Raw genomic sequence first — 20,853 nt, 5'->3', positions numbered from 1 at the left:
TTAGTGAAAAACCATTAGTGTTAATAATAAATTGTGGACTAACACACAGTGAGAGAGAAAAAAAAAAATTTTTTTTTAGATATATATTAAGTGAACTGACTGGACTCAAAATTGAAACTCCACAGACTAAGATAAGCAGTGAACAAACCAGTGACTATAAGCCACAATACATGAATGAACTAATTAACATTCATTAGTGCCATAAACAATGTATAAATCATTAGTGAAAAAAGTCCATGCATGTGAATCTGTGTTTCAAAAACCGTGTTCTCCACTCTTATGTGAAAAATAAATCCTCCAAACGGCAGCAATGCCTGCTCACCTCCCCACGTTGACCCACACAGGGACGAAGAGCTGTTATCACCTCATTGGTATATCCTCTTAGGTAAGCTCCTTATCCAGGTGCACTTTAAATGGCTCCTCACTGAATCTTCTCACTTGCATGTCCACTCCAGGGCACATAAGTGAATACAGAAAACCTGGGCTCGGGGCTGTCAGGCTCGGCTCACCATAGAGTGGCGCACTCTGTCAGTTTTTTTTTTAATTTCTCAGTCCTTTTGGTGATATTTCACTAGAAAATCTCTACAAAATTAGAGAATATACTTCTTAAATAGTTTTTTTTTCAGTGGAATTTGGATTTTTGACTTTTCGTCACTCGGTCCTGAAAACAATAGATCAAGATAAATAGAGTGTTACACTTTAACAAACTTGGAAAAAAAAATGTGCTTTAGATACCATTTATCAGTTAACACTTGGAGTCTGTTTCTCAACCAGAAGGCCTCATGCAACAAGGGTGTTTTTCCTGCCGCGTTTAGGAGCATCAGGTTTTTTTTACTGCTTCCAAATGCCCCTTCCTGTTATTCTATGTGTCTATTCACACTATGGTTTTTAGAAACTTTTAGTGGCAGTAGAAAAAAGCCCAGAGCCAGTGCGTCCTGGAGCAGTGGTGTTTGGCAGAAATAACACTCAATGCGCTTAAACGCGTGTGAACGCGCTTAAATGCTAGGTGTGTTTAGCGCTTGAGTGTTTATTTCAATGGCCAGAATAAATTTAATCTGGTCAGTGAAATGAATTAATATCCCAAACACTTGACGCTGGTAAATGTGGTACACACTTTTACAAGTGTCAGGTGTGTTTTGGGCCAAAAAGCTGCTGCTAGCAGCAGCAGTAGTAAAACTGTCCTAAGCACAGTGACACTCTATGCTGAACTTTTTTTTTTTCTAATTTTCTCTGTAAATTAAGACCTTTTCTTTTATGTTCTATATGTTAGGTGTCTACCTATGAATCTTACAGCTGAAGATCTAGCTAGTGGTATCTTGCGAGAACGGGTCAAAGTTGGTGCTAGCCTGGCTGATGTAGATCCAATGAACTTGGATCGATCGGTAAGTATTGCACAGAAGTCATTGTCTCTAACCACCTGCACTCCGCAAGATTTTACCCCTTCATGACCAGGCCATTTTTTTACTATATGGCACTATGCTACTTTAACAATTGCACAGTCATGCAACGCTATACTCAAATTTATATACTTTTTCACAGAAATAGAGCTTTCTTTTGGTGGAATTTGATCACCACTGGATTTTTAATTTTTTATTATATGAACCAAAAAATACCAAAACATTTTTTTTAAATATTGTTTTACTATCTGCTATAAAATCTATACAATAAAAAATGTAAACAAAATCTAATTTCTTCATAAATTTAGCTCAAAATATATTTCACTACAGGTCTTTCATAAAAAAAGAAAATCCCAGTAAATGTACACTGCTCAATAAAATTAAAGGAACACTTTTTAATCAGAGTATAGCATCAAGTCATTTAAACCCCTGGGATATTGATCTGGCAAGTTAAGTAGCAGAGGAGGTTGCTAATCAGTTTCAGCTGCTTTGGTGTTAATGAATTAACAGGTGCACTAGATGCGCAACAATGAGATGGCCCCCAAAACATGTATGGTTTAACAGGTGGAGGTGCCATTTTTGTCTCCTATTCATCTTTTCTGACTGTTTTACACTAGTTTTGCATTTGGCTAGGGTCAGTGTCACTACTGGTAGCATGAGGCGATACCTGGACCCTACAGAGGTTGCACAGGTAGTCCAACTCCTCCAGGATGGCACATCAATACGTGCCATTGCCAGAAGGTTTGCTGTGTCTCCCAGCACAGTCTCACGAGCATGGAGGAGATTCCAGGAGACAGGCAGTTATTCTAGGAGAGCTGGACAGGGCCGTAGAAGGTCCTTAACCCATCAGCAGGACTGGTATCTGTTCCTACAAAATGACCTCCAGCAGGCCGCTGGTGTGAATGTCTCTGACCAAACAATCAGAAACAGACTTTCTGAGGGCCTGATGTTCTCTAGTGGGCCCTGTGCTCACTGCCTGGCAGCATAGAGCTCGATTGGCATTTGCCATTGAACACCCTAATTGGCGGGTCCACCACTGGCGCCCTGTGCTTTTCACAGATGAGAGCAGGATCACCCTGAGCACATGTGACAGATGTGAAAGGGTTTGGAGAAGCTGTGAAAAACGTTATGCTGCCTTTAACATCGTTCAGCATGACCGTTTTGGTGGTGGGTCAGTGATGGTCTGAGGAGGCATATCCATGGAAGGACGCACAGACCTCTACAAGCTAGACAATGGCACTCTGACTGCCATTAGGTATCGGGATGAAATCCTTGGACCCATTGTCAGGCCCTACGCTGCTGCAGTGGGTCCTGGTGCACGACAATGCCTGGCCTCATATGGCGAGAGTATGCAGGCAGTTCCTGGAGGATGAAGGAATTGATACCATTGAATGGCCCCCACGCTCGCCTGACCTAAATTTTGAGTTGCTGCAATGAAAATTCAGCAAACTGGACTAGGCTGCTGCATAATTTTTCCACTTTGATTTTCGGGGTATCTTTGAATTTAGTCCTCTGTAGGTTGATTATTTTCATTTCCATCAAATGATGGGGCATCCTTAAATTCCTAACACATTACCCAATCCATATCAATGTAGATATCCAGCATGATATTTTCCCCATTGATATCTGATGTGTTTTCAAAGTGTTCATTTAATTTTTTGAGCAGTGAATATTGTTTGCTAGAAAGACAATAGCTGACACTGGCTGAGGGGTACACTAACTGACATTGACATCAATAGTGACACTAATTGATTAGTTGCCTAACAATGTTTGTGTTAACTGTGTGCTGTTTTTACTAAACGATCTTGGTTTTTTCCCTGCTTTGCAGGGATAAAAACCCAGCAAGATCGCTTCTTCGTGTTCAGTCCCAGTATTGTTTATCAACACTGGGCACTGTTCTGTGACTCGCTGAGCTGATCAGCAGGTCCCAGCCATTATTCATTAGCTGAGACACGCTGATCTGCTTGTGCTGTTCCCACCAAGAACCTGGAAGAGCGGCCGCCCTGCCACTGTATATGTAAGTTGGGTGGTCTGTAAGTGGTTAAAGCTTGTATTTATCTGTTCTAGATGTATTATGGTTGTTAGGATCTAAAAGGTTAGGGCAACTTCAGGTACTTATAAATGCTTTCTGTGCGTTAAGATAAAAAAAAAACCTTCAAAAGTTGCCTTCAGCTCCCTCTTTAAACACTTACCTGAGCCTGATCTATATCCAGTACTGTGCCCATCTGCAGCAGCTCTTTTCCTCTCAGTTCTCAAAGGAGACTGCAACAACGGGAGCTATTGGCTTCTGTTGCTGTCAGTCAAATCATGTGAGGAGGGAGCAGCCTGGCTAAAGATGGAACCTGCACAAGTGCCCCCATAGCAAGAGGCTTGCTATGGTGGGCATTCTGTGAAGAGGAGGAGCCAAGATCGCTGGTGGGGAATCCCAGAAGAGGAGAATTGGAGCCGCTCTTTACAAAACCATTGCGCAGAGCAGGTAAGTATATAACATGTTTATTATCCTGAGAAAAAAAGAAGCTTTACAGTCACTTTTAGGCACCACCAAAACCTAGTGATTTTTGTCTGATATCCTGGAGGCCATTTTTAAATTCCTCTTGAAATTGCTAGTTGCTTTGATGTCTCTGACTTTAGTACTTTGTCACTGACCTAAAACAAGCTACCAGATCAGGACTGTTGGTGTGATGTCAGAACTCTTAATCTCGATACTTGTTTGATGTCAGTGACATGGCAAATAGAGAAGCCGCTTGAACATCAGGAGACTCCAAGAGATAGCATTTCCAGAAGAGGATCTGGCAGCCTACATGGCTTCTCAGTGTAGGTTTTCTTTCATTTGAAATGCTGCAGAATTTACTGATCCCTGCATTGGAAATGCCACCGTCTGACTTCTTGTCTATGCAGTGTGAGTGACTGTTGGGAAAGGAGTGAGGCAAGCAGGAATGCTATATTTGGCCTCCTTTGTGTCAGTGGATAGGATGAAGAGCAGTGTGGCAGTGCTCAATGTGTTAGGAAAGATGCTGGGTTGGGGTATTGAGCCAAGAAACTAGACTTGAAAGGAGTAGAGGGCAGGTGTTGAACAGAGGGTTTTTGGCAAGTGACCATCCGCTTCATGATGCAGCATTTGCTCCTGTGAATTGAACTGGAAAATAATTAGGTGAGATTGCAAATAATTTCTTAATTGATAGTGACCCAATATATATCCAAATAATCACTTAATCGCTCCAAATGATGATTCTTAAATATTATTATAACCAATTAGCTGCCACTTTAAATGCTGTGTCAAAACTTATCACAATTGTTATCACCCTCAATGCCGGTGACTATCAGCTGCGCTTTCATATAAATGCATTAAAACCTATCAAAAATCTCTGTGTGTATTCATTGCCTTCCTAATTTGTTCACACAATGTAAACATATTAGTATACAAACTATATATAAACCAAAAAAATGTCAGCAAATTATAGGTGACAAAAATCATATGTGACATAAATTATAGTGCTCAAAATCAATTATTAGTCCCGTGAAACAATATATAAAAATAATAAAAAAATAAAGTCCAAAAAAAATCTTCCACAACGTGAATCCTCTGTGACCGGTAATCCCAGTGAAAATTTATAAACTTAATAAACCACGTGCTGTGCCTCTCCTGTACCTCCTCTCAGGTGTGCACTCACCAGAACATAGCCTTTGATTAGCCTTCTATATAAATTCCAGATACTAGGATCACCAGAACATAGCCTTTGTTCCACCTTATTGTATGGATTCCAAAACTGTTGAGATCGGGAGATTCCTCCAATCACTCATGATAAGAATTGTAGCCAGGATCATAATACATACTCCTCTCCATACATAGAAAGAGAAAACATTCGCTCCAATCGTGTATTACCCACGGTAAACAACTTTAATAGGCCAAAATATTGCACTTACAACATTAAAAAATTAATTAAGCCTTTTAAAATTAGTCTTTCAGTGAGACAGATACCGCTGGTGTTCTCACCACCCCCGGATCTGCCGGACAGAACGCCGTCACGTCACTTCCGGTTCCGGATTTGCGTCACTTCCAGTCCGCTGCACCGTCCCACCCTGACATGTTTCGTCGTATTCAGACCTAATCATAGGGATAGGGATTGCAAATAAGCCTGCTACCCTTTGAAAAGACACTAGGATACTTTATTATTGGCATTAAAGTAGAATTTCAGGCAAAACCTAGCTACTCTTAATGCTCCCTACCCCTTCCTATCACCTATTCTGACCAATCTGTGTAAGAAATATCTGTATATTTACCTATTTTTAGGCTTGTCTGGTTGTGTGATCTACCCTATGTCAGCCAGTGCCGGCTGCAGGAAAGAGGAGAGAGGGCTCGACAATGACTGGCAATGCCTGGGAGCAGTGACATCACCCATAGGCTTGTATGGCCCATGCTTTGTTAGCGCTCTCCTCTCTTCCCTGCAGCTATCACTGGCTGACACAGGGGAGCTTGATCATGTGACCGAATCGAAACTTGAAAATGGGTAAGTATATGGGTCTTACACAGGTTAGTCAGAATAGATGTTAAGGGGGGGGGGGGGGTCTGGGGGGGGGGAGGGAGAGCATTTTTAAGAGTAGTTTTGCCTGCAATAATACTTTAAAGTCGTTATAAAGCGAAAATGTTTTTTTACCTGAATGCATTCCCTGCATTAAGGTAAAAAATGTTTCACAACTTGATCTGCTTCAACATCTCCCAAAATACCTGGGCCCTCAATTGATCCACAGCTACATCTCCTGTCCCCTCCCCTATCCGTATCCCATTGGCTCCTGCTGCTATTAACTAAATGCTGTGAAGAGGGATTGGGGCAGGGCCAAGCCACGCTGTGTCTGTCTATGGATGCACACAGCCCGGCTTGGGATCAAGCCCACACATTTTCACCCATATAGCAAGCAGGAGGAGGAGCTAGTATCACTGGAGGGGGAAATCAGAAGAGGACGTTCAGGGCTCCTCTGCGCAATACCAGAGAAACGCTTTAACAGCAATGACCACTGGTGTACTTACGAACATGTGATTTCTGAAAACTTTATTGCTACTTGTGTAGGTTTTCCACAATTTCTTGCAATTTGCAGTGCGATTCCATTATATTCTGTGTATGTGAAATCACAACAAAACTGCAGAAAATGTAATGCAAGAACTACTTTAGAAATTGCGCTGCAGCAATTCGCAAATGTTAAGACACTGACATTCACATACATTAGATGGGATTTCAGGTACGATTTCAACTCCCAAATTGCACCTAAAATCACAACTGTATGACCGGGCACTAAACCCACAGAAAACGTACTCATCATTTTTAACCCCCTTACTGGGATAATGTTACTTTAAAATAGATACATTTTCTATCACATCTGGCTAAAATCATGCCATTCAAATGAATTGAATACTCTTTAAATCTAAATCCTTAGACTTAAAGGATAACTTCACCTTTTGACAAAAAATAAATGCGCAGGTAAAAAAAATGTGCATTTATTATTTTTTGTTGCTGGAGCCTGTAAAGCATTGCACCAGCAATCAGCGGGTTGTTGGTTCCTTGCAGGCCTCCTGTAGACCTGTTAGTATATTTTCTTGCCCTTATGGGCAAGCAGATATACTGACAATCAATAAACTACCAGGTGCTCCACAGCGCTGTGGTAGTTCATTGAGAACTATCAGCCGCTAAGCATGTCAGGACTTGTAGTTCATTCACAGAACTGTGTGAATGAATGACACGGCCATGTAGGCGGATCGCTGTTTTTAAAAAGTGACAGCTAGTACGAGGAGCTTCTCTCCGTACTTCTGTCCAGGGAGGGGGCGGATCGGGTATTGGCTGCAGCACTAGGAACTTGTTAGATGTTCCACCCTAAAAATGAGTGTAACATGTTCCCAAGGGTGAACTTATCCTTTAATAAATAATCTCATTGCAGCTTTCTATCCTGTTAGAGCGGTGACTTGCCTTTGCACTATACAGCCATGGCCAAAAGTTTTGAAAATGGCACAAATATTAATTTTCACGAAGTCTGCTGCTTCAGTGGTTTTAGATCTTTTTGTCATATGTTACAATGGTATACTAAAGTATAAGTACAATCATTTCATGAATGTTAAAGGCTTTTATTGACCATTACATTTAAGTTTATTCAAAAAGTCAATATTTGCAGTGTTGACTTCTTTTTCAAGTCCTCTGCAATTTGCCCTGGCATGCTGTCAATCAACTTCTGTGCCACATCCTGACTGATGGCAGCCCATTATTGCATAGTCAATGCTTGGAGTTTGTCAGTATGTTTGTGGTTTTTTTTTTTGTTCACCTGCCTCTTAAGGATTGACCACACAAGTTCTCAATGGGATTAACCGCCTCCCACCCGCCATATAGTACAATGACAGACGCAAGGTGGTTCTTTCGTTCTGGGAGGACGTCCCATGACGTCCTCCCATTCTAACCGTGCATGCGCGGCTCCCGGAGCGCACAGCATGGCGATCGGCAGTGCACTGTGTCCCTCAGACACAGCGGATCACCGATCCACGGAAAGAGCCAAAGATGTCGGCTCGGTCATGTGATCAGCTGTGTCCAATCACAGCTGATCACATGTAAACAGGGAAATGCCGGTTATTGGCATTTCTCTCCCCACGAGCTGTCACGCTGACAGCTCGTGAGGTGAGGAGAGCCGGTAATCGGCACTCCCCGGAGGGAACATGTACACAGATCATCAGAGCACTGATCACCTATCAGTGTCCATCAGTGCCAGCTCTCAGTGCTCATCCATGCCACCTGCCAGTGCCCATCAGTGCCACATTTCAGTGCCATATCAGTGCCCATCTGAGCTGCCTTTCAGTGTCACCCATCAGAGCCAGTCAGTGTTGCCTGTCAGTGCCGCCGATCGGTGCCAGTCAGTGCCATATGAGTGTTGCCTTTCAGTGCCCATCGGTGTTGCCTGTCAATGCCCATCGGTGTTGCCTGTCAATGCCCATCGGTGTTGCCTGTCAATGCCCATCGGTGTTGCCTGTCAATGCCCATCGGTGTTGCCTGTCAATGCCCATCAGTGCCACCTACCAATGCCTCCTTATCAGTGTCCATCAGTGCAGCCGATCAGTGCCCATCAGTTCAGCCTCATTAGCACACATCAGTGATAGAGAAAAATCACTTATTTACAAAATTTTATAACAAAATCTAATAAAAAACTTTTTTTCCCCAAAATTTTCAGTGGTTTTTGGTTTAAGAAAAAATAAAAAACCCAGAGGTTATTAAATACCACCAAAATAAAGCTCTATCTGTCACAAAAAATTAAAAATTTCATATGGGTACAGTGTTGCATGACCGCGCAATTGTCATTCAAAGTGCAACAGCACTGAAAGCTGGAAATTGGCCTGGGCAGGAAGGGGGTATAAGTGCCCTGTAGGCTAGTGGTTAAAGTCTGGGGAGTTTCCTGGCCATGAACTAAAAATGTAAATATTTTGGTCCCCAAGCCACTTTTGCCTTATGGTAAAGTGCTCCATCATGCTGGAAAAAGGCATTATTCATCACCAAACTGTTCTTTGATGGTTGGGAGAAGTTGCTCTCGGAGGATGTTTTTATACCATACTTTATTTTTAGATGTGTTCTTAGGCAAAATTGTGAGCGAGTCCACTCCGTTGGCTGAGAAGCAACCCCACACATGAATGGTCTCAGGATGCTTTACTGCTGCCATTCCTGAGCAAGCTCTGCACTGGTGGTGCCACAATCCCCCAGCTGAATAAACTTTAGGATACAGTCCTGGTGCTTGCTGGACTTTCTTTGGCACCCTGAAGCCTTCTTCACAACAATTGAACCTCTCTCCTTGACGTTTTTGATGATCTGATAAATGGTTGGGTGCAATCTTAGTAGCAGCAATATCCTTGCCTGTGAATCCTTTTTTGTGCAAAGCAATGTTGACTGCAGTGTTTCCTATCAGGTAACCATGGTTAACAGAGGAAGAACAATGATAAAAGCACCACCCTCCTGATCAAAGCTTCCAGTCTGTTGTTCTTAATCGGCATCACAGAGTGATCTCCAGCCTTGTCCTTGTCAACACTGACACCTGTGTTAAGGAGAGAATTACTGACATGTCAGCTGGTCCTCTTGTGGAAGGGCTGAAATGCAGTGGAAATAGTGGGTTTTTTTTTTTTTGGGGAATAGGTTCATTTTCATGGCAAACAGGGACTTTGCAATTCATCTGATTACGCTTTATAACATTCTGGAGTATATGCAAATTGCCATCATAAAAACTGGGGCAGCAGACTTTGTGAAAAATTAATATTTGTGTCGTTCTCAAAACGCTTGGCCAGAGCTGTAGAAGAGGAGAGCACACACCAGCCTCCGCTGCCTCATGCAGGAACCAGTAGCCCACCCAAATTCTCTGGGCTACAATAACTCACTTAGTCCATGATCTGTACAGAGGTCTTCCAACAGCAATAAAGCTCTTTAGTTTCCTTTCATATTCAAAACATAGCAGCATAGAATTAAAACGCTCACGAAATTACATGATGGTAACTCTTCAAGATACAGCGGCTCTTTTCAGTACCCTGCTATGTTTTGAACGTGAAATGTTTTGTAGGTGCATGGCATATCTCTTAAACATGCACCATTAGGAGATATTCACTACCTCTGCAGCCGGTGAAGTCACTGGCGAATGTGCACTACGCTTGGCCATTCCTTCAGAACATTGTGCTGCGATCGTGGCTCCCATGGGCATGCCGGGGAGTGATGTCATCACAGCCATTTAAGCCATTCATTGGCTACGTTTTTAAGTTAAGTCTGTCATAATTTTCTAATATGCGATTCATACATGCGCATTAGAACATTAGTTTATTAACTTGCAGGAGAAAAGTTGTTTTGTGTGTTTTTTTTCTTTTTGTTTTGTTTTATTTTTTACTTTACTACCCCTTTTTAACCACTTGCCCTCCTGCGGATTTACCCCCCTTCCTGACCAGGCCATTTTTTTCGCTACGGCACTGCATTACTTTAACTGAAAATTGCGTGGTCATGCAACGCTTCACCCAAATAAAATGTACGCTGTTTTGTTCCCACGAATTGAGCTTTCGGTGGTATTTGATCACCTATGCAGGTTTTTATTGTTTGCGCTATAAGCAAAAAAAGACTGACAATTTTGAGAAAAAAAACAATATTTTTGCTATTAAACATGTTCAGTAAAAAAATGTAAAAAAAAATCAAATTTTGTCATAAATTTAGGCAAAATGTATTCTGCTACATGCTAAAAAAAAAATCACAATACATATAAATTATTTGGTTTGCATAAAAGTTAGTGTTTACAAATGGCGGTATAGATACTGAGATTTTTTTTTTCTTAATACTATTGGTGATTAGAGACTTTTAGCTGGACTGCGGCAGACATTCTGACACTGGGGAGGAACGAACTTGGTGTCACTGACATCCCCAGTGACACCAATACAGTGATCAGTGCTAAAAAAAAGCACTCACACTGTGTTAATGGCACTGGGCAGGAAGGGGTCAATGTGAGGGGTGATCAAAGGGTTAACTATTTGCTGGGAGTTTTTTACTGGGGGGCGGAGGTGTGTGCTTTACTGTAAGCACACTGATTGGCATGGCTGTGCACAGCCATCCCGAGCAGTGTGCTCTAGCTGACAGGGAAGAAGACTGTAAACAAACAGTCTTCCTCCTCGTTGGTGATTGCCGATAATCACCTGGCAGCGGCGGGTAATTACCGTCCGGGACCTGGTGATTGACATCCCCAGCCATGAATGGCAGCGCGGGTAGGACACGCGCATGCGTGCCTCCTACCCGTAAATGCAAAATCATGTGTATGTATACGTGTTTTTGCGCACAGGTGCCGCCCTGTGGCAGTATATCTGCTATAGGGCAGTCCTTAAGCGGTTAAAGGGCTGTATTGCTATTGAAGGCCTCTGTGCAGATTGCTTTATTGGAAAGTGAGTTGAAACCTTTCAATTGCTGAGTATGAAATTAATTTTGTTGATGAAGATTGTTTGTTTTACTTTTGTACTTCTACTTAAACATGCCAGTTTCTGCTTTTCTCTCTCTAGATTCGCTTTGATAGTGTCGGAGGTCTGAGCCAGCACATATATGCATTGAAAGAAATGGTGGTTTTCCCATTGTTGTATCCAGAGATCTTTGAGAAGTTCAAGATCCAACCACCCAGGTCAGTGCACTTATTGAGTTCACAGAGTTGAAAAGAGCACTTTGGTATGTCCAGCCAGAACATATATTCCTTTTTTGGAATGAGTGTTAAAAGATTAGAACTTTTTTTCAGCTCTTTACTGCTATCTGCGGCTGCTTGAGAGAGCTACCCACCCCCTATCTTGGTGACAATTTTATCTAACTGAAAGTGAGTGAAAATCCTCCACCTGCAACACTCCAAATATAAAAAAATGATTTTAAGTAGTGTAGATTAGGGGAAGGGCTAGACCCTTTATTGCTGTGTGTGACTCTATTGCTGATTCTTTCACTTCCTGCATTATAAAACTGTTGTCATTGCGACAGTAAGTGAAGCAATATCTTTTAACCACTTCATGTACTGTGGGTTGGCAGCACACAGCGACACATCAGTTTGCGACTCCCGATACCTGGCTGCGTTGATCAACTAGGAGAGCATTTGTAAATGCTAGAACGTTCACACGTGCCAATTAATTTATGCTTATTGGGACTTGCAGAATACATTTTGGCCTAAATTTATGAAGAAAATAGATTTTATTTTCTGGATATGTTTTATAACAGCAAGTAGGAAATAACTTTTTTTTTTTTTTTTTCCCTTCAAAATATTCGATTTATTTTTTTTTTTAGCAAAAAATTAACCATTGGTGATCAAATAACACCAAAAGAACGTTCTGTTTTATGTGGGAAGGAATGACAAATTTTATTTGCGTACAGTGTTTCATGAACACACAAAAATAAGCGCAGTGCTAAATAGCAAAAAATTACCTGGTCATGAAGGTAGTAAAACCTTCCGGGATGGGGGGTGGTATTTGTAAATACAGGCACAAGATCTAGCTGGTTCTTCTCTCCTTAGAACCATTTTGTTCCTGAGAGAGAAGAAAGACATCTCACAGGAGTAAAAGCAGCACACTGCACCCACACACGTTAGAGACATTTTAACCCCTTGTTTGCCACATTTAACCATTTGATTGCCACCCTGCCAGTGCTATTAGTACAGTGTCATTGTAAAGTATTTTTCACAGACCACTGCATTAGTGTCATTAGCGACGTTGGATAGCGTCAGGGTCAGTTAGCGTCCCTCCCAGCTAGGGTCAGCTAGCTTTAGATTGCCCGCACACTATTGCACTCACGCTATAGGTCGCTGATTACTGTCATTACTAGTATAGTATTTGTACGGATCAATATGTTGATCACAAACAAAACTATACCAGTGCCCACTTAGTATTAGTGTCCCCAAAAACGCAGTGTTAGCAGGATCTTTACCGTTCGCTGCCAGCACTAGCGTTTGGCCCCAACACTCCCCCCCCCCACACCCCTAACAAGAAGTACAGTGTCAGTATAATTTCTGATCACTGTCATCTGTAATACATTGCTCACAAAACTGCAGTGTTCACAGAATCAGGCCTGATCTCTGTTAGCACTTGCCGGTAAATTTCTTTTGTAGCGGTTTAAGCAGTCCCTGTCAGCCAGGTGCTTTTTTCCTGTGAGTCGCACTAGGTACCTGTATATGTAGAGTCTAAAATGTCCAACGAAAGGTACACTAGTGAAGAGGCCTTCAGGATTCTGAGCATATCAGGTGAGAGCGATGGGGAAGACTCCCTGGCAGGTTGCTTGGACGATGGAGAAGAGGTCCCTGTTCAGCTTCATGCGGTCGGGAACGCCTGATCTTAAGTGCTAGGATCGCATGACTTGTCTCATATGTAGCAGAGTGCCAGTACTAGTGCTGCACTACCTTTTGGTGAACTGGCGAGCACCAGTATCATTTGGTGACGTGGCGAGTCTCATAAGTTCAGTACAAGCTGGTACGGTGGCGAGCACAAGTAGTGTCCCGCAGCCACCAAGAATTTGCACACAGGGCTGTAGAGCCCCTAGTGTCCTTCCGGACGTGCTTGCAAATCCTGATTGGCAGCCCACAGATTCTGCAGCACCTGTACCCCCTCCCCCCCATTCACTGCCCAACCCGGAATTCAAGTGGAAACAGCAACTTTAACTCCCCATGATTTTATGGAGCTGCTTTTCACAGAAGATTTGTACAATTTGATTTTGGGCCAAATCAATTTATATGCTCAACAATATATTGCTGCAAACCCAAATTCAAACCTTGCCAGACCATTCGCATGGAAACCCATTATGGTTTCCGAATTTAAAACTTTTTTTTGGGCCTAACCCTCAACATGGGCATTACAAAAAAGAATGAGTTGTGCTCATATTGGTCCACAGACCCGATTCATCATATACCTGTGTTCTCTGCTGCCATGACCAGGCATATATATGAGGCGATAATGTGCTTCATGTATTTCAGTGATTACACACTCTCATCCTTGGGGTGATCCTGAATATGACAGGCTGTACAAAATTCGGCCCCTCATAAACCGCCTCACTGAGAAATTTGCAGATGTGTATACACCCCAGCAAATCCTCTGCATGGATGAGTCCCTCATTCACTTTACTGGCCGCCTTGCATTCTAACAGTACATCCCCAGCAAACGTGCCAGATATGCAATCAAATTGTATAAGCTTTGTGAGAGGGCCACAGGCTACAAATTTAGGGTTTGAGGGAAGAGACAGCGAAGTAGAGCCACCCGACTGCCCAGACTACATGGGGAGCAGTGGCAAGATAGTTTGGGACTTGGTGTCGTGTTTGTTCCTTTACGGGTACCACTTATACAAGCGTGCCACTATTTAGACATTTGTACAATCTTGGAATTGGCTCATGTGGCACCGGGCGGCCTAATCACCAGGGCTTCCCCCTACAGCTTGTAAATACCAACTTAGAAAGGGGGTGAAAGCCTGCTTGAGGAATGATGAATTGCTTGCAGTGAAGTGGAAGGACAAACTGTATGTTTTCGTCCTGTCTTCCATTCACGCAGACATGAAATTAACACGGTATCTGGCGTTGTTGAGAAACCCCTCTGTGTACACGCCTATAACCTTAACATGGGAGAGGTGGACTTCAACAACCAAATGATGAATCCGTACCTAGTTTCCTGGAAAGTTCGACACTGGTACAAAAAGGTGTCTATTTATTTCAATTGGCTATATATTTATTTCTGGTACTTATATAGCGCCATCAATTTACGCAGTGCTTTACATATATATTGTACATTCACATCAGTTCCTAACCCTCAAGGGGCGTACAATCTAAGGTCCCTAACTCACATTCATATACAAGGGCCAATTTATTTTGGCATTTCAGGGCCTCCGAAACTGTGATAGGTAGTGAGGAAGTGAAATGAAGTTACGCACCTTCAGGCTTTCAAAGTGGTCATTGGCTTCCAGGCTCCTGTATGTGGCTAGGCTCCCAAAAAGTCTCACACGTGGTATCGCCATACTCAGTAGAAGTAGCAGAATGTATTTTGGGGTGTAATTCCACATATACCCATGGCTTGTGTGAGCAAATATATCATTTAAGTGACAACTTTGTGTAAAAAAAAAAAAAAATGCTTGTCATTTTCCAAAGACTTATGGGAAAAAAAAAAAATCTTCCATGGACTCAGTGGGGTTTATTTACTAAAGCTGGAGAGTCCAAAATCAGACTCCCTTCTGCATAGAAACCAATCAGCTTCTAACCTCAGCTTGTTCAATGAAGATTTGGCAATGAAACCTGGAAGCTGATTGGTTTCTATGCAGAAGGGAGTCTGATTTTGGACTCTCCAGCTTTAGTAAATAAACCCCAGTATGTCTCTCAGCATATAGCTTAGGGGGTGTCTACTTTCCGAAAAGGGGTAATTTGGGGGTGTTTGTACTGTCCTGGTATTTTAGCACCTCAAGAAATGTGATGGGCAGTCAGAAAGTAAAAGCTGTGTAAATTCCATTATCTATACCATAGTTTGTAGATGCTATAACTTTCACACTAAGCAATCTATTTGAAAGGTCTATTTGTGTGGAAAAAGGACATAAATTTCATTTATGTACAGTATTGCATGACCATGCAACTGTGAAACTAGTGCAGCGCTGTATTGCAAAAAATATCTATATCATAGTTTGTAGACGCTATAACTTTCACACAAAGCAATCAATATACACTTATTGGGATTTTTTTTTTTACTAAAGACATGTAGCAGAATACATTTTGGCCTAAATTTATGACTAACTTTGAGTTTACTATATATTTTTTATAGCTGAAAGTAAAAAAAAATTTTTTTTTTCTTTCAAAATTGTCTTTTTGTTTATAGCGCAAAAAATAAAAAGCCCACAGGTGAGCAAATACCACCGAAAGAAATCTCTATTTGTGTAAAAAAAAGGACATACATTTTGTTTGGGTACAGCATTGCATGACCGCGCAATTACCAGTTGAAATAGTGGAGCGCTGTATAGCAAAAAGAAGCCTGGTCAGAAACGGGGGTAAATCCTTAGGAGGGCAAGTGGTTAAAATAATAAACATGTTATACTTACCTGCTGTGTGCAGTGATGTTGCACAGGGCAGCCGCAAACATCCTCTTTTGGGTCCCTCGCCAGCGCTCTTGGCTTCTCTTATCTGTGCGTCCCCCATAGGAAGCCGCTTCTTATGATGGCAAACCTGTGGGCTTGTTTCCAAGCCGGGATATGTGCATCCATAGATGCATACCTCATGGCTCAGCCCCGCCTCCCCACATTGACATCACAGGATTTGATTGACTGAACCAAGCAGCAAGCTGCTGCCGCTATGTCCTGCGAGTAAAGAGAGAGGGAAGAGTGCCGTTACAGACCGACACAACGCTGGATTGAAATAGGACTTGGGTAAGTATTTAGGGTGATGAGGGGATGATACAGATGCTGAGACATTGTTTACCTTAATGCAGGTAATGCATTAGGTAAAAATGTATTGCCTTTATAACCACTTTCAAGTATTACCTATTGATCATTTTGACTACCATATCATTTTGCATGCATGCAGTTTTGAAGCTTGGCATATTTACTGTCTATTTACTTAATGCTGCCTCTTTTTTTTTGTACGAAAAATGGGCAATAAATTGTTTGTACACCAACATTAATTTTAGTGTATTTTTGTACTGAAAATTTGTAAATTTGATGAACAGTTGCGCAGATATTGTGCAAAATAAATTACAATTACAATCTTATTTTACCAGGCCCAGAAAAATCTATAATGTTTTGGGGATTTTAAGTAGTTTTATTATGATAGATACTGATTTTGTGTAAAATGAATAAAATTGCTCCAGAAGGAACGTACATACATTCCATTATCATATGTAAAAACAAATTTTATTCATCTTATTGCTATAAATGTAATATAGTCATTGCTAAAACTTGTATTTTCTTGATGTTAATTTGTCATGTTGTATTCCAATATACCTTGAAAGAAAAAAAATCTGTAGGAACATAGCTGTTCTGTAGTAATTGGCGGGGGCCATAAGGGTTGCAACTGCTAGTCCTCGAGTGATTAAGGCCCTATTCACATCACTATTTCTCTTTAGATTGCTATGGATTAAACCTAATTATGTGAAAGCTGTTTAAGTAGCAGTCCAGTGCTGGCATTTACTGGGGTCATTGCGACTCAGTCACATACATGCTGTGTAAATAGTGGGGATTATTTTTGAAAAGGAAAATAAAGCAAAAACGTGTTCCCTCTAACAAGCAGTCAGGTGTAAATGCACGGACAGGCATATGATCAGTATTGTTCACATCAGCCAATCGAATTTCACCTAAAAGTTTGCCTGTTTTGTAAATGTCAAAAAAGGCAAAATTGGAGTTTGTGATTCCTATGCTTTATTTCTGAGTAACATTTAGGATATCTTTACTATGGTTTGTAGTAGCTAGCTACAGGGTAATTGGGACTTGTAATTTCTCTGCAGCTTTGTTTAAGCCCTGGTTCAAACCACTGCGACTTCAGGTGTGACATGCCATTTACAAATCGCACCTGAAGTCGCATCCAATATATTTCTATGGCACTGTCTTAATAGGTGCAGTTTTAAGTAGCGCGATATGAAAAATGGTTTCTGCATTAGTTTTTCACCACTTCAGGGCAATTGAACTCTCATAGACTATAAGGTAAATGGCACTGAAATCGCACCTGTGTATATATCAGTGATACTGGGTTTAGTCTCATCTTGGATTTTATTATGAATAGCTGTTACTCAACAACCTCTAGAGATTCAAATAGAAGTGTTGTTTTTTTTTTTTTCTTTTTTTTTAATTTTTTTTAGCTTTGAAGGTTTTGGGTGTCTTTAAACCTTCTTCAAGAATGTTCTAGGGTTGCCTGGTTGTTCCTGTTTATTTTTGTATTTGTTTTTTTTTCTTAAAGGGAAACAAATTGCTTTGGGTAGATACTATATTTTTGCATTTTAAAATTAAAACCTTATCTACAGGGGGTAATTCATACATAGGGTTCCCATTCAGGTGCTCTCTCTGATTAAAATGCCATAGAGCGATGGGTATTGTGGGAGAGGAGTCACCTAAAAACTTCAGAAAAGGAGCAGAGAGCTTCACCTGCTTTTGAGATGCAATATCTAATATTTACCTAACTAATTCGTTTTGTAGTACCAACTATAATAACAGAAAGACCTACAAAAACGGTATAAAAATGCCAGTTATCTATCTCTGGCTTTAGTATATTTCTTGAGTAGCCAAAACCTTCATGTGATAAGATTTAGAAGTCTGAATTCTCATCTGCACAGTTACCTGGGTTGGTGATTCAGAAACTGTACAAGCTGTAGGACCATCACTACAGCCTGGCACCTACCATTTTCAGGAGGTGGTCAGCAATAAGAGCTTTAACTTATTCTCTTCTAAACACAAGCTTTCTATAAAGCTTTACAATAACATTTTTTTATTTTTTTTTTAGGGGCGTGGGGGTTACCTAGTTGGGTATATCATTTTGTCAAGCTTTTACTTAGCCTGTGCATCCGATGGGGGAATTCCCCTTTTCTACACTTGTAATACTTGGGCATTTGAATAGAGGAGAAGGAAGGCGCAGCATTAATAAATAGTTTCTTGTGGTTGCAGATAACGGCAGCAGAGGGCACATCTGAGTGTAGCAGTATAAAAACTCATTTATTTGCGGGGCTTCCCTGTTGATTTGGAAAAGAGACAGCCCCACCTTGAAATACGTAGCCATGCCCACACATGTGACATCACTTCCTGAGCTGTGTGCTCTCCACCATTGATTATCTTGAGGTCTTCCAGGGCTCCCATCCACATCCATAGGTTGCAGTGACAGCCGAACCCCACTCGGCTCTCCTACATGTTGATAATGTATGAGCAGACCCACGTGAGGCCAAAAACCTGCATATTATAAGGCTCTTATCCCCTTACCTTTTATGAGTTGCTATTTACATAGCTTGCAATTCATTCACCTATTGCTACACTTGGTGTGCTTCTCCTGATGGTGTCTCGTTTGCATTACAGTTACATGTGTTGCAATCCCTTCCAAGAAACCTCACCCTATTCTGCACAGGTCCATCTCAGAAGCTGACCCCAAATTACGTTTCTGTATGTATATGCCTGATCTCACGAAGTTGCTAATTGACGTGTGATTAAATTAGTTGTTATACTGCTACACTCCAGATGCGCTCTCTACTGTACATATCTATTACCATAGAGAATCTTCAGTCTCGAGAGGTGCTGCACTATAAGGTTTTGGAAGCTTTTCAGTTGGGTCCCAAACCACATAACAAAGATTGTAACCACGCTTTGTTAAATGGACACCTGTCATGAAAACAATCCTGCTATTGACAGACTTATTGAAATGTTACTGCATTTGTGTTTAATGTAGCAGTAATTCTTCAAAAAGGGATTTTTCATGCAATCATATTTTTTTCAAACTTGCTTTTCCCAGGTTTGTAGTGTAGCCACTAGAGCAGGGGTCTCCAAACTATGGTCCTCCAGGTGTCGGGGAACTGCAAGTCCCATGAGGTCTTGCTTGAATCTGACAGCCACAGGCAAGACTCCTAGAGGCAGAGGCATGATGGGATTTGTAGTACTTCAACAGCTGGAGGGTCATAGTTTGGAGACCCCTGCACTAGAGGAAACACTTGGTGGCTCAGTGCAGTTATTCTCAGCAACTGATATCAGCCACATAGGCAGTAAATTGTTCGGTTTTACGTAATTTGGTAAAGTGGTTGTTAATCTCTGACATGAAAAATGCTCAAAAGCATATCCTTCTATAGTGCGGACTTGTCTCAATCCAAAGTCCCGAGTTTGTTCTCTGTCTGAAGTATGGTTCCTGTGCTATTTGCATAAATCATTTGACAGGCCATGAAAACTCCAAGGGATCAAGGGAGATGGGAAGTAGAGCTCCAGCAATATACAGCCTCAGCTGTGCATGTTTTCCTATGACACTGTAGACTTGGCGGTGTCTATTTCTTCCACTCAAGACTCAGTGTACACTCAGCTCTCCTCTTTGAGTTGTGCAGTGTGTGATGTCAGATCCCTGCCCTGTTAAAAACACACACGGAGGAGACAAGGTGTTCTTTGTAAGGGCAATAACATTTTTAAAACTTTGTTGTGCCTTTTGATGTTTAGCCATTTCTTTAGTGACCCTGTCCTTTTAGCAGTCACTCTCAGCCAAGTGGTCATCAGTAAACAAAGCCTTTATAGACTTACCTTTACTGTGTTTTGAAAAGCCACTGCAGTTCCCCAGCCAATTCACGTATCGACTGTCCGATGAGTTGAATACTTCCTCTGCTGATTGTTGCTGTGGTTCCTTCCTCCAGTTCGTATGTCTTGTAGTGACGTATGAGCCAGCAGGAATAGTCACAGCCAGTGGTGGAGCAGGTATCCTACGCACCCAGAACTATAGAATACTTGCTTTAGCTTTTCAGTACACAGGTGTCCGGAAAGGTAAGTGTACTTATGACCTCTTGAATAAAAATGACCTGGTGAGAGGGGTACTTTTATGAAGAATTTTTGTGGATGTGTGTGCATTTGTGTGCTCTGTTTAGAGGGACTGGTTTTAGGTGTGGTCGGTAGAGGGTGCTGTTACCTCGCAGAAAGCACTGTGTTCCTCTAGTAACATTTATGAAGACTGGTATAAATACAGGCTTATTCTGGTGTCACACAGTTATAATAGGAGGTTTATTCAAACATGCATAATGCCTCCATTGGGAAAGGGGTTAAATCTCCTGGCAGCAGCTGTTGCGTTTCACCAAAATGTGATCAGCCAGGGAGAGGGAACGTGTGACAGCTCAGTCATTTCTCCACATTGCACGGATTAGCTGCTTGCATAACAGATGGCTGATTATAAAGGCCTTCTCTCAGTAAAGATCTGCTTGAGAACCCACCTCTTACCAGATGACAGCATTTGTACATCGTTCAGGGGGATCTTCGACCTCCAGATCGTCTTAAACTTACCTTTG

The 20,853-nt window shown here is 41.6% G+C and overlaps 1 protein-coding gene and 1 long non-coding RNA gene across 5 annotated transcripts in view; one reads left to right on the top strand and one right to left on the bottom strand.

Annotated features, from left to right (window-relative positions):
- The window catches only part of ATAD2B (ATPase family AAA domain containing 2B), a 193,373-nt gene that overhangs the window by 57,974 nt on the left and 114,546 nt on the right, over positions 1–20,853 (top strand). For all 4 annotated transcript variants that reach the window (XM_089656093.1, XM_089656092.1, XM_089656091.1 and 1 more), the window contains 2 exons: positions 1,271–1,382; positions 11,431–11,546. In XM_089656093.1, coding sequence (XP_089512219.1) covers positions 1,271–1,382; positions 11,431–11,546 — 228 coding nt within the window. The remainder of the gene's footprint in view (positions 1–1,270; positions 1,383–11,430; positions 11,547–20,853) is intronic.
- Positions 53–20,470, bottom strand: LOC149442429 (uncharacterized). Its single transcript, XR_016307192.1, has 2 exons — positions 20,102–20,470; positions 53–661 (listed from the first exon to the last, which is right to left on the bottom strand). It is a non-coding gene; the product is annotated as an uncharacterized LOC149442429 (long non-coding RNA).

Source organism: Staurois parvus, unplaced genomic scaffold (genome assembly GCF_062004578.1).
Source record: "Staurois parvus isolate SC_StPar_1 unplaced genomic scaffold, SC_StPar_1.0 ptg000886l, whole genome shotgun sequence".
Taxonomy (NCBI): Eukaryota; Metazoa; Chordata; class Amphibia; order Anura; family Ranidae; genus Staurois; species Staurois parvus.
The sequence above is the reverse complement of the archived record's forward strand: the minus strand, read 5'-3'. Positions and strand labels throughout refer to the sequence as shown.